Here is a 13,059-nt window from a genome sequence, read left to right on the forward strand (position 1 = left end):
TGTAATGTATAAAGGCTGAAGTGACTGGATGTCTAACATAATAGCCAGAACACTACTTCCTGCTTTTCAGCTCTCTAACTCTGAGTTAGTCAGTGACTATAAGGAGGACCACATGGGACATAACTGTTCAGTGAGTTTCCAATTGATCCTCAGCATTCAGCTCATATTCAGCAACAGTTATGACCCATGTGGCCTCCCCTCAAGTTGCTGATTGGTTACTGCCTGGCAACCAATCAGTGGAAACCAAGAGAGCTGAAAAGCAGGAAGTAGTGTTCTGGCTATTATGTTAGACATCCACTCACTCCAGCCTTTATACATTATATTTTTGGCTAACTAACTATATTAGAAACATTTTTTATTTTGCACAGACTATCTATTTACCCAGTTTTTATTTTCATGCTGAACTGTTCCTTTAAAAATTCCTTTGTATGAAAGCACTTGACCTCCCTATGTAATATTTTACAGTCTGGCTGCAATCTAGAAGTAAATCATTAACTTTGCAGGCTTGTTATATGTAGGCAACATTTTTGTGCATTTATACGAGAGATTTCAGAACTCTAGGACTGCCCAATTATAGTGGCCCAAAGCAGAAATAGAAAGAAGTCAAAGACATATTGACGATCTATAATATTAAAATGACATGAACGTGTAATGACTGGATTGGATATTACTGAAGCAACCTGTTTACTAATCTGTAACCTTTATAAGATATAGAGGGTCCTGGTTAAGTGCTGGCGCTGGACTGCAAAGGTAGGACTCAAGTATATATTTATCTGTTTATTATAGCTGCTTTTATTCTTCTAATTCTAGCAACATTGGTTCCCGTTGGGCAATACAGGTATGGGACCAGTTATCCAGAATGCTTGGAACCCGGAGTTTTCCGTATAATTGGTCTTTCTGTAATTTGGATCTTTATACCTTAAGTCTACTAGAAAATCACACAAACAGGACATTTATAGTTTTGTTTCCAATAAGGATTAATTATATCTTAATTGGGATCAAGTACTGTTTTATTATTACAGATAATAAGGATTTTTTGTTAAAAAAATTGGATTATTTGGATAAAATGGAGTCTATGAGAGACAGCCTTTCTGTAATTGGGAGCTTTCTGAATAATAGGTTTCCGGATAACAGACCCCAAACCTGTCCTGTTTTATTTAAAGTAAAAAAAAAAAGCCTAATGTTATGACCTCCCTCCCTTAACAAAGATGGTGGCTTCAATGTCCTGTTCTGGGTTATGTGTTGGTTGTTGCACCCCATCTTCTTTTTTTAATATGTGCTCGGCTAACGGTTTTTATCACAGTTGAATTTGTTTATTTAAATATAATACAATTGCCCAGTGGGTACCATCTTTGCCAGTAGTTATTATAAAGCTGAATCCTGGCACCCATGTGTGGTGCATTGCTCATCTTTTCTGCACTTTAATAATTCTGTCACTTACTCAAGGAAGGTATTACTGATGGTAGTTTTTGGTATTAAAGCGGACTGGGATGTCATTTTCCAAATTTATACTTGGGTCGGCTTATACTCGAGTATATATGGTTATTCCTGCTCTCTTCACTCAACCTCTTTATTCTCCTTGTCTTTTATATCTTTTTCCCCTAAAGAAATAAGGAATGACCATGAAATAGATTAAATGATTTGAAGCAAGAGGCCCATTGACACCTGGGCCCACCGTGAGTATTCCTGGTGTCCCAGTGGGCCAGACCAACACTGTATTAAAGTATTACTGATGAAGTTTTAACCTCCCATTACCAAACTGGTTGGTGAAACAAAAAAGAATTTGGAAAATCTGAAGCATCCCATAGGCATGATGTTATTTTGTTGGATACACTGCTCCCAGGAACATAAAAAAAGGGTGAAAACACAATCCTCTCTAATGTGAGGGGTGCAGTGAAAATGCACCCCTGTTGGAGGTTGTCAGTGCAGGTGCTTGGCTCCAGTAACCAGGTCAGGATGATGGTACCATCTGGTTGGGGCATGTACTCAAGGGCAGGAGGCCATTTTCATGTTTTTTGCTTCTACTTTTGTTTCTAACAAGGGTAACAGCAGTGGAAGGTAGAGAGGAAAGTAAAGAAAGAAGGTCATAAAGTTTTAGAAGCAGAGCCTCACATCAACATAATTGCCCTCACATCTATGCCACATGCTCAAAATTGGATGAGAATGGGTGGTTGCGAGGGACGAAGGATGGGTGGGCAAGAGAAAGGAAGGGAGGGAGGGAGGGTGGTGAGTGAGTGAGAGAGGAAAGGAGGGTGGGCGAGAGAGAAGAAGGGAGGGTGGGCGAGAGAAAGGAATGGAAGGTGGGCGAGAGAGAGGAATGGAGGGTGGGCAGGGAGAAAGGGGGCACAAAAGTGGAAAGGAGTGAGGGTAGGTGAGAGAGAGAGGAAGGGAGAGATAGTGGGTGCAAGAGAGGAAGGGAGGGTGGCTGAGAGAGAGAGAAAGAGAGAGAGACAGAGAGAGAGAGAGAGAGAGAGAGGAAGGAAAGGGTGAAAGAGAGGGAGGGAGAGAGGTAGGGAGGGTGGGTAGGTGTGAGAGGAAGGGAGGGCAAGGGGTCAGGGGAAGACAGTAAGATTAAAGTGTGTGTCGGGCCCCTGTGAAGTTCTTTTGCGGAGGGGGCTGGCACGGCCTAGATACACCCCTGTGTGTGCCCCTGTATGTGTAGTACATAAGTTGGCATCTGATACTCTGGAAAATTTATAGTAGTATGTCTACAGAACCTTGGCAACGCCGTTGCTGTGAAGCACTAGGCACAATGGAGAAGCTTTGTCTTGTTGCCATGCAGTGAAAATCAACAGACAGACAGCTCAAGTCCAGTAAGTGAAAGTGAAACTGGAACTTTCCATAGACATTAATCAGCAGTTCTATTCCCACTCCCAGGGGAAGGGAGATATTATGGGAAATGCCTGAATGGATATACTGTGTGTGTGGTGTGACGGGGGCTTGAAAACCAGGGAGGAAACCGCTCTCTCTGCTTCGAAAGCTTCATAGAAAGGTAATGTACAATATTATATATCTGTGGATTAATCCCATTTATTGCTTATAAGCCTAAGGGTAATGAGACTTTCCAGAAATCGTAGGAAATGTAACAGGGTGTTTAAAGGGGAACTACAGGCTGGAATAAAATACACTATACATGGTACAGTATGGGAATTTAAAGGGCAATTCAACTCCCAAATAAAATGTGCCTAATAAAAAAAGCAACTTTCCAATGTACATTTACAGGTATGGAACCTGTTATCCAGAATGCTCGGGACCTGGGGTATTCCGGATAGGGAATCTTTCTGTATTATGGATCTCCATGTCTTAAGTCTGCTAAAAAATCATTTAAACATTAAATAAACCCCACACGATTGATTTGCTTCTAATAAGGATTAATTATATCTTAGTTGGGATCAAGTACAAGCTTCTGTTGTATTATCAGAGCGAACGAGTAAATCATTTTTGGAATTATTTAATTAAAACGGAGTCTATGGGAGACATCCTTCCCATAATTCGGAGCTTTCTGGATAATGGGTTTCTGGATAACAGATTCCAAGCCTGTATTATAACATAACTCCCAACATTCTGGAAACAGAAAGAGGACAAAAATATGTGTTTGACCATGCCCATTTTTGTGGCCACACCCCCTAATTACATGTCCATTTTACAAAATGTGTCAGGTTATAAAAGTTTGAACAAATTTCTGTGGTTTTTATATGTTATTACAGTTTTGTTAATGCAGGTGAATTGCCCTTTAAGCTGTGGGTCTGAAGTCTTATCTTATCTAAAATGGTTACAAAAATATTTTAAGTATGTATTCTGGGCTCTCTGCCGAGAGCCAATTAAGTTAGAAACTGTGTCTCTTTTGTCTGGCTGTTCAGTGCAGCAGATCAAAGAGAAACTCTGGAAATATCAGTACAAATCTGGGTCTGCGGGTTGAGCTGTCAGAAGCGGGACTGTCCCGCTCAAAACGGGACAGTTGGGAGGTATGTAATAAGGCAAAGCAATTTTTTTTTTTTTGATTTTGCTTTCTTCATTTTGCTAATTTTTTTTTGGACAATACCCCCATCAATATATTTTTTCCTGCATTTTTATATTCAGGTGAAGCAGAAAAAGCTGAACAATGGCACCACCCCGCCAGTTCACCGTAGGGATATTTTCGAGGGATGGAGAAGACAGTTATAAGTGGCTGATTAATATGCTCAAGGACACAGATTTCAGGGATGTTGTGAAGGACGTTCTACCCATTTACATAAGCAATAATTTCCCAGAATTCCTAGCCAGTGTGTCCCAGTGCCAGTTTGCCATCCTGTATCACAGCAAGAACAGAGGGAGGCTGAATGTTACAGATGTGACTGACTCTCTGTATGATGAAGAGCTGAAATATTTATCTGCTGAGCTGGGTAAGCTGTGTCCTATATACAACGTTCTATTTGATTTGGGTGTCAATTTGAAGGTGCAGTGGGGGTAGGGTTGCCACCTTTCTAACTGGTGGAGATGAGCAGGGGGTGGGGCCATGACATAGAGGGGTGGGCTGTGATGTGAAGGGGCAGGGCATTATGTCAGGGGGTGGGGTTATGATGCAGCGATCTGTGATTGGCTGATCACGTGTCAATCATGGGGAATCCTGCCCGGTTTTCCTTATTTGGAAAACCCGGCAGGAAGTTTTGACCCGGGCAGTCCTTCAAAATACCGGGCTGTCCAGGTCAAAACCCGGACAGATGGCAACCCTAAGTGGGGGGCCCCTGTGGCAGAAGCCCCGGTGGGCCTCAAACCCACCAGTCCAATGCTGACAGCTACAGCTTTATTGGAGTTCCACTTAGATTAGCTCTGTCCATGTTATATAAGCAGTGGGCGTTTCCTATCAGTCCTCAGAAGTACAATAGGATGTGGACAGCCAATCAAACAGAGCTAAATATGTACTGCAGTTCCCCATTGCCAATTGGATCTTTTTTTAGCCATCCAGAATTTTAGAGGTTTTCTTATTTTTTTTTTTGTCCAAAATAGAGAAAAATGTAGGGGTTTTAGAAATGTTTGCAATTTTTAGTTCAGCGTTTTTTCCTTCATACTTTTAATTTTTTTTTTCATAAATGACATGGCATTCCTGGTTTTAGAAAAAATGTGGTTATCTGTGGTTTTCAAAACCTTTAATACCGCTAAAATAAGAATGTTGATAAATGGGCCTCATACTCTTTAGGGTGGTGATATATGCTAATATTCCGGGGAGATTAGTCACCAAGACAAATTGCCCCTCCTTCGGCGACTAGAAAAGCCGAAAAGCCCAGAAAAGCCTTTCCGCTGGCTAGAATGTCAATTGCCAGCGCAATGGCACTCGAAACGCTTCATTTTCCAAAGTTTCCTCATGTGTCAACTTCGGGGCGACTTCAGAAAACGAAGCTCTTCGAGTGCCATCCCGCCGGCGATTTATATACTAGCAGGCAGGAAGGCTTTTAAGGGAGATTAGTTGCCCGAAGAAGAGGCAATTTGTCTCTGGGCGACTAATCTCCTTGTATCTTAGTGTGTGTGTCATCACCCTTATGCTACTGTACAATATCCTAGACAAGACTGCTGGAGAGTCATCTATTTACTAACATTCAGATTTCCTTTTCTTTTACAAATCATGTTTTCTCTAAAAATTTGAAATTTTTAAAAATTTCTTTAAGGGGTTATTTATCAAAGGTCGAGTTGATTTTTACCCAAAAATTTGAGTTTTCAAGGTTATTTTACAGGCAAAATTAGAATTTTCAGATTAAAAAAAAAAAAAACAATTATTTAGAGATTTATTATACCCTGAACCTGGAAATAGCTTGAATCCAAAAAAAAAAAAAAATCCAGATGTCCCTGCAACCAATTGAAGATGTTTCTAGTCTTCACGATGTTTGTTTTTTTTTTCAGTGTGTTTAACCAGAAAACTCAATTGTAGCGATCAGAGGTTTTTTTTTTGCATAATACTCGATTAATTCGAGTTGTTTACCTCGACTTCACTGAATCGATTTTTTTACAATCAAGTGTTTTACTGAAATAGAAATAAATCGAGTTTTGAGTTCATCCGATGTCTTAAAAACCTCACAAACCTCGACCTCTGATAATTAACCCCGTTAAATTCTAAAAAATTGAGATGTATCAAGTATAAAAACCAAAAAAAATCTAATACATAATTTCTCCAAGTAAAAGCAGTCAAGGTCCCAATAGAAGTCAATGGGAGCTGTGCTGATCCTTCAGGACTTTTTTTTTTAGCCATTCAGACTTTTAGAGGTTTTAGGATTTTTTGGCTAGTAATTATCTGAAAACCTCTTATTTTTACAGATTTTAGAGTTATTTTTTGAATTCGGAACTTTTAATAACTCTCATGGCATCCTTGATTTTAGAGAAATAGATGAATAAAGGCTCTAGTAGCACTAAAATTCAACCTTTAATAAATGGGCCTCTAACGCAAGGCTTAGTTAGATAATGTGAAACATGCTGCTTTTATTCTATGCCTTCTTTAATGATCACCCTTCTCCATTCATATTTAGAGGATGGACTTGGGTGATCATAGACTAAAGATGTCCCAAGGCAAGAGTTCAGATGGCTGCATGTTTGTAGAGCACTATAGTGATGCAAGTACAGTAAAATAAATCGATGACCAGCGGTTGATACCTAAATGGGTCACCAGATGAAAACCTTTTAACTAAAGCCTATTTAGTTATTATTCCGTATAGCACAGGCAACACACTAAACAGGTTCTCTCTGTGTAGGCAAGGAACATACCATTGTGGTGATAGATGACTTGGAGGACAGCAGTGATGAGATTAAAGAGAGCTTATTGGCTGACCAGCCGTGTATCAAACAAAACGCGCAAGAGATTTTACTCATCAGTCAACAGGAGAAAAAGTCACCAAATGAGGAAATGATGAAAAAGAAGCATCAGATGATGGACATCATGGCCCCAAAGAAGAAAGGTATTTGCGTGTGATTGTTTATCATTGTGGGGTGGCACAGTTGTATTTGCATCCATCTATTAACATAGAAGATTATCTATGAATTGACTTATGGAACTAGCACTGGCCTAGGGCAGACATCTTAAAGGCAATACTGTCTTATCGAATCAATAATGCTGATGCTGGAACATTTGTACATATTCTATTGGTATCTATTATATGGCCATCTCTGGTGTTGAAGGGTTGGACAATTCTGATTTGCATATGAGTTGGTGCAAGCTTTTCCCTGTGATCCCTGTGATAAACTCGTTTTTGAATAAAATGGCCCTTGAGGTGTGGACTTTAGCTGTGGAAATTAGATCCTAAGCTCATTGGACATGGGATAGTGTGTATAATCAAGGCAAAATCAGAACTTCCCCTCCCCCAAAATTTTTTGCATCTCCTAGAAAAGTCCTCCCTACCAGGCCAAATTCAGTCACCTTGCTCTTATTTCTCTTAATTTGATACAGAAGTTGACGAAAAACATTATTACATAGGCAAGCTAAGTCACCAATGAGTTTTGGCAAAAGGTTTTTGTTGAACGACATGGCTTTAATTATACCACCATGATGTTTCTGGATAACAGCCCCTTGTTTTAAAACTGTCCATGTAGCCATATCATGTAATGCTTCCAAGAGTACAACTTGCATTCTGGAGGGGCTACACTTTCCCAGCATTCTTAGTATGCCAGACCAGAAATATAAATGGGAGCTCACTTTATGGAAGGGCAACTTTACTCATGTGTCATGGAGTTATATACAAGGAACTTGCTCTATGGGTAACTAGAAGATAAAGTGGGCATTCTTCTCAAAGGTCACCTAACAGATTTGGCCCTTCTAATGACTTCTTTAAGCCCCACTATGAGGAACAGCGCCATAGTTGGAACCTTTACATTAAAGCCTAGGCCCAAAAAAGATGTTCCAACCAGAAAACCTCTTCAACCACGTCCCTTTATTTTAAAGTTGGTTTACACTGATCTTTCAACTTTTTGCATTTTGTCATTTCAAGGAAAAAAGAAGACTAGTGGCAAAAAAAGTGGGTCAGGACAAGAAGGCAGTGATGGACAGGGCAAGAACCCAAGAGATGAAGAGGAGGAAAAAGACACAAAGGAATCAGGAGTATTGATGCCAAACCAAACTCTGCAAGGGCAACATGGGGTGAGGAACCAGACAGGTCCCCGGAAAAGTCAAGGCTTAAAATGCTGCTGTATTATCTAGCAAAAAACCTAAGATGACCCTGTCAAGAACTGAATGAAGAGCTCTCTTATGCTGACATTACAGATATGTGTCGGTACAGGTATGAGAAATGACACTGACCCAAAAACGAGTTCCCTACTGATGTTATAAAATGTTTGTTCTCAAGCTTTAAAACTGAACAGTGACATTTCCCTTTTTTGCTATAACCACAATGCAGTTCTTAGTATAAGCCGTAGTCATCCCAGAGTTAGTTAAAGGGGAAGTTCACATTCAAAAATCCTATTGTTTAGTACTCCACAAAAATAAATCATCTTTTCAGTTACTTTCTGCATTTCATGTTTATCCATTTTTTCTACAATATGTATTTTAAAAATATATTAATTTCACCTCTGATCCTTCTGATTATAGAATGGCTAATTTTAAGTAAGTCTTCATTTTTTCTTTTTTTTATAGTTTTTAAAATATTTGCCTTCTTCTTCTTCAGCTTTCAAATGGTGATCACTGACCCCATCTAAAAAGCAAATGCTCTGTAAGGCTACAAATGTATTGTTTTTGCCACTTTTTTTACTCATCTTTCTATTCAGGCCTCTCCTGTTCATATTCCAGTCTCTTATTCAAATCAGTGCATGGTTGCTAGGGTAATGTGGACCCTAGCAACCAGATGGCTGAAATTGCAAACTGGAGAGCTGCTGAAAAAAGCTAAAAAACACAAAAAAATAAAACCAACTGCAAATTGTCTCAGAATATCTCTCTCTACATCATACTAAAATGTAATTAAAGGTGAACAACCCCTTTAAATTTCAATGAGAGCCACTAATGTATCAGATTGTAACACTTCAGAGGGTTGGCTCCCTTGCTTAATAAGCTACTACTTGGAAATGTGATGGGGTGTATTAAATGAATTCATTTTTAAAACATTCAGTGATTTCTAATATCCTCATCATTTACAGTAGGGGGTACATTATCCCTTATAATACATGAGTGATACTCAGAGTTCCCTGTATAACTCAGCCTGCAGCCTTGTGTCTTTATATGGTCACAGAACAACCCCTCAGTGACTTCTAATATCCTTATCATTTACAGTAGGGGGTACATTATCCCTTATAATACATGAGTGATACTCAGAGTTCCCTGTATAACTCAGCCTGCAGCCTTGTGCCTTTATATGGTCACAGAACAACCCCTCAGTGACTTCTAATATCCTTATCATTTACAGTAGGGGGTACATTATCCCTTATAATACATGAGTGATACTCAGAGTTCCCTGTATAACTCAGCCTGCAGCCTTGTGCCTTTATATGGTCACAGAACAACCCCTCAGTGACTTCTTATATCCTTATCATTTACAGTAGGGGGTACATTATCCCTTATAATACATGAGTGATACTCAGAGTTCCCTGTATAACTCAGCCTTGTCAGTGAAATTTGATGTCTGGAACGGTCTAATTCCTAAGACGGACGAATGGCTAGTGTCAGAGGGTTGATAGTTGTCACCCCCGCCCTCTATGACGCCATAACGCTATAGGGCCCAAGGCAGGATGGACTTTAAGGGCTAAATGGTCTACAGTGGACAATGGTCACTCATATAGTTTATACTAGGCCATACAAATAAATGATCCCCACTCTGTTACTTAAATTCCAGAGTGTCAGCATGTCTCTTATGCCCTTTTGCAGAAGTGTTGCTCAATAGCTGTCTGTACCACAATGGCTATGTTTAGCCAACAGATGTTTACGAGACTGTGGAGAGTTGGAACCAGAAACTCTTATGTTGCAAAACTGCACATCTTACAGGAATGTACAAATATATGCCCGTAAGTCTCCTCGCCAGACCATGTATGGTATTTCCGTGAACCCCTTGTCATAATTACTGTAAATGCCTTCTGAAAGCTATATAACGCCTGGACCAAGAGGTGGGTCTTTGGTAAGTCCTTGGCTGACATTCTGTGTGTTACTCCAACAGCTTACCCAGACAAAACTGTTATGTTGTATTATGTATGAATAAATTGCCTGACTATTACTAAAGGTTTTCCTTTACTGAGTTTTGTCTTACACGAGGTCAAAAATGGTACTACTAAAAATACCATCAGCCTGCAGCCTTGTGTCTTTATATGGTCACAGAACAACCCCTCACTGACTTCTAATATCCTTATCATTTACAGTAGGGGGTACATTATCCCTTATAATACATGAGTGATACTCAGAGTTCCCTGTATAACTCAGCCTGCAGCCTTGTGCCTTTATATGGTCACAGAACAACCCCTCAGTGACTTCTAATATCCTTATCATTTACAGTAGGGGGTACATTATCCCTTATAATACATGAGTGATACTCAGAGTTCCCTGTATAACTCAGCCTGCAGCCTTGTGCCTTTATATGGTCACAGAACAACCCCTCAGTGACTTCTAATATCCTTATCATTTACAGTAGGGGGTACATTATCCCTTATAATACATGAGTGATACTCAGAGTTCCCTGTATAACTCAGCCTGCAGCCTTGTGCCTTTATATGGTCACAGAACAACCCCTCAGTGACTTCTAATATCCTTATCATTTACAGTAGGGGGTACATTATCTACTAGATTAGATCAAGGTATATCTCTGAGGGAAATAAGAGATATTTGACTCAGTTCTTGTTAGGAAGTTGTCGTTTTGTGTGTGGTTTATGCAGCCTAACAAATTGCTTTGTACTTTTCCACAGGATGTTCCCCTTTAATTTTCATTATATAAGTTGCAGAATCAGTATTACGAGACACCCAGCAAGCACTTCTGTTCCCTTTCTGTTTTTTGTGGTGTGTGAATTATTAGCTTTTTGCATTTTACATCTTTCAGAAATGTAAGTTTATTGTGCGGCCTTGTTGCTGGAATCAGCAATCACTATGTGACATTTTAATTCCAACTGGCGCTGCTTGACCCACATCACTTACTTACAGTTAGAGCTGCAGTATTTCTGGTCAGGTGATCTCTTCCTGTTACAGTTAGAGCTGCAGTATTGATCTTTTCCTGTTACAGTTAGAGCTGCAGTATTTCTGGTCAGGTGATCTCTTCCTGTTACAGTTAGAGCTGCAGTATTTCTGGTCAGGTGATCTCTTCCTGTTACAGTTAGAGCTGCAGTATTTCTGGTCAGGTGATCTCTGAGGCAGCACACAGGCCATCACAAAATGGTGGTTCAAGGCAAGAGATGTAAATATTTTGATGCAATATTTACTTAAATATATATTCCAGTTTGGTAAGATTCTTTAATATGCCACTTAATATGATGTAAACCATCTGTTGCTTAAGTGTTAATTTTGGGGGTATAGTTTTCCTTTAAACAAGACACATCAGTTATTGCAGACTTCCTCTTCTTCTTCTGCAAAGAAACTATGAAACTATTTCCCAGAAATATCAGACATTTCTCTCTGTCATGGACCACTTGGTGAGTGAAAAGCAGACAATTCTGAGTTACACCCATGATGAAAGCCATGGATACACGTATTTTGGTGCAGCTGCAAGTCCTCACTCATTACAGGCATGGGATCTGTTATCTGGAAACCCCTTATCCAGAAAGCTCCAAATTACAGAAAGCCTGTCTCCCATAAACTCCTTTTTATCCAAATAATCCAAATTTTTAAAATAATTTCCTTTTTCTGTGTAATAATAAAACAGTAGTTTGTACTTGATCCCAACTAAGATATAATTAATCCTTATTGGAGGCAAAACCAGCCTATTGGCTTTATTTCATGTTCACATGATTTTCTAGTAGACTTTTTCTAGTAGAAGATATGAAGATCAGTGATGGGCAAATTTGTCCCGTTTCGCTTTGCAGACAAATTCGGAACACAAATTTTGACGCCCGCGTCAATTTTGATGCCCGCATTGAAGTCAACGGGTGTCCGAATAATGTTGACATGCGACAGTGTAGATGCAAACAACTATTGCGACGCATGTCCAAATTAGTTTTTGATGCCGGCGAATATTTGTCGCAAACTCACGCCTTGCGAATTTATTCGCCCATCACTAATGAAGATCCAAATTACAGTAAAATCTATAATCCAGAAAGCCCCAGGTCCCAAGCATTCAGGATAACAAGTCCCATAACATCTTAATCTATGCACTGCATGGGAGCAAATTTCTGGATGAAGGACAAGAAAGCTTTGGAGGATTCACCACTGTCAGAAAATCCCACCAACTCACCGATTCCATCACTGTGGTAGACAATCGAGGGTTCAGGAAGATGGATGATTATGAGACCGGGGAGATTTATGCTCAGCTTGAAGGGTATTTATGGAGCGAGAATATATATATATATATGTATTAAGTACATAGAGATGCCAACTCTCTTGATAAAATGTAGTTACTTGCCTGGGTGCAGAGCCATAATAGCGTTATTCAATTCGAATTTCTTTTTGAATTGAATATATATATATAAATATAAGGGTATTATTATAGTCACCAAGGTTGAGTGTTTTTATAAAGGTCATGGAACTCCAAGGTGACTTCTTATATCCTCATATTTTACAGCAGGGGGTACTTGATGATCATTAATATTATTTATTATAATACACACGTGTCAGTGAGTCATGTGACAGAAATGTCATCACAAAGCACCAATTATAACTGATGACTATATTAAGAACCGTTTATAAGGATATCATTTATAGGATATTCACGTCTCTTGTGTTATATATATATATATATATATACTTGTCTGCAGGCAGCCGCACTCGGATCCGGATTTGGTGATTGTGGGTGCTGGTTCAAATATTATGTACAAAGTTTCACATAGAGCCGCACACCAATTTCTTCATCATAAATCAAGTGATATTTATTTGCATAGATTCGTTTTCTATCACTTGATTTATGATGAAGATTTATAAAGTTTATGTCTCCCATAAACTCCTTTTTATCCAAATAATCCAAATTTTTAAAATAATTTCCTTTTTCT

The 13,059-nt window shown here is 39.2% G+C and overlaps 1 protein-coding gene across 2 annotated transcripts; it reads left to right on the plus strand.

Moving 5' to 3' along the window:
• The first annotated feature begins 357 nt into the window (after window positions 1-357).
• On the plus strand, window positions 358-8,527 carry LOC108701737. 2 transcript variants are annotated; one of them, XM_041577122.1, is made up of 4 exons: window positions 358-750; window positions 4,081-4,382; window positions 6,717-6,920; window positions 7,947-8,527. In XM_041577122.1, exons 2-4 carry the CDS (start codon window positions 4,103-4,105, stop codon window positions 8,153-8,155), a joined length of 693 nt encoding a protein of 230 aa, XP_041433056.1. In that variant the 5' UTR covers window positions 358-750; window positions 4,081-4,102; the 3' UTR covers window positions 8,156-8,527. The 2 variants fall into 2 exon arrangements, with proteins under 2 accessions (XP_041433056.1, XP_018092241.1); XM_018236752.2 differs by lacking the exon at window positions 358-750 and adding an exon at window positions 2,552-2,992.
• The last annotated feature ends 4,532 nt before the right edge of the window (window positions 8,528-13,059 follow it).

This window comes from Xenopus laevis, chromosome 9_10L (assembly GCF_017654675.1).
Source record: "Xenopus laevis strain J_2021 chromosome 9_10L, Xenopus_laevis_v10.1, whole genome shotgun sequence".
NCBI classification, from domain to species: Eukaryota; Metazoa; Chordata; class Amphibia; order Anura; family Pipidae; genus Xenopus; species Xenopus laevis.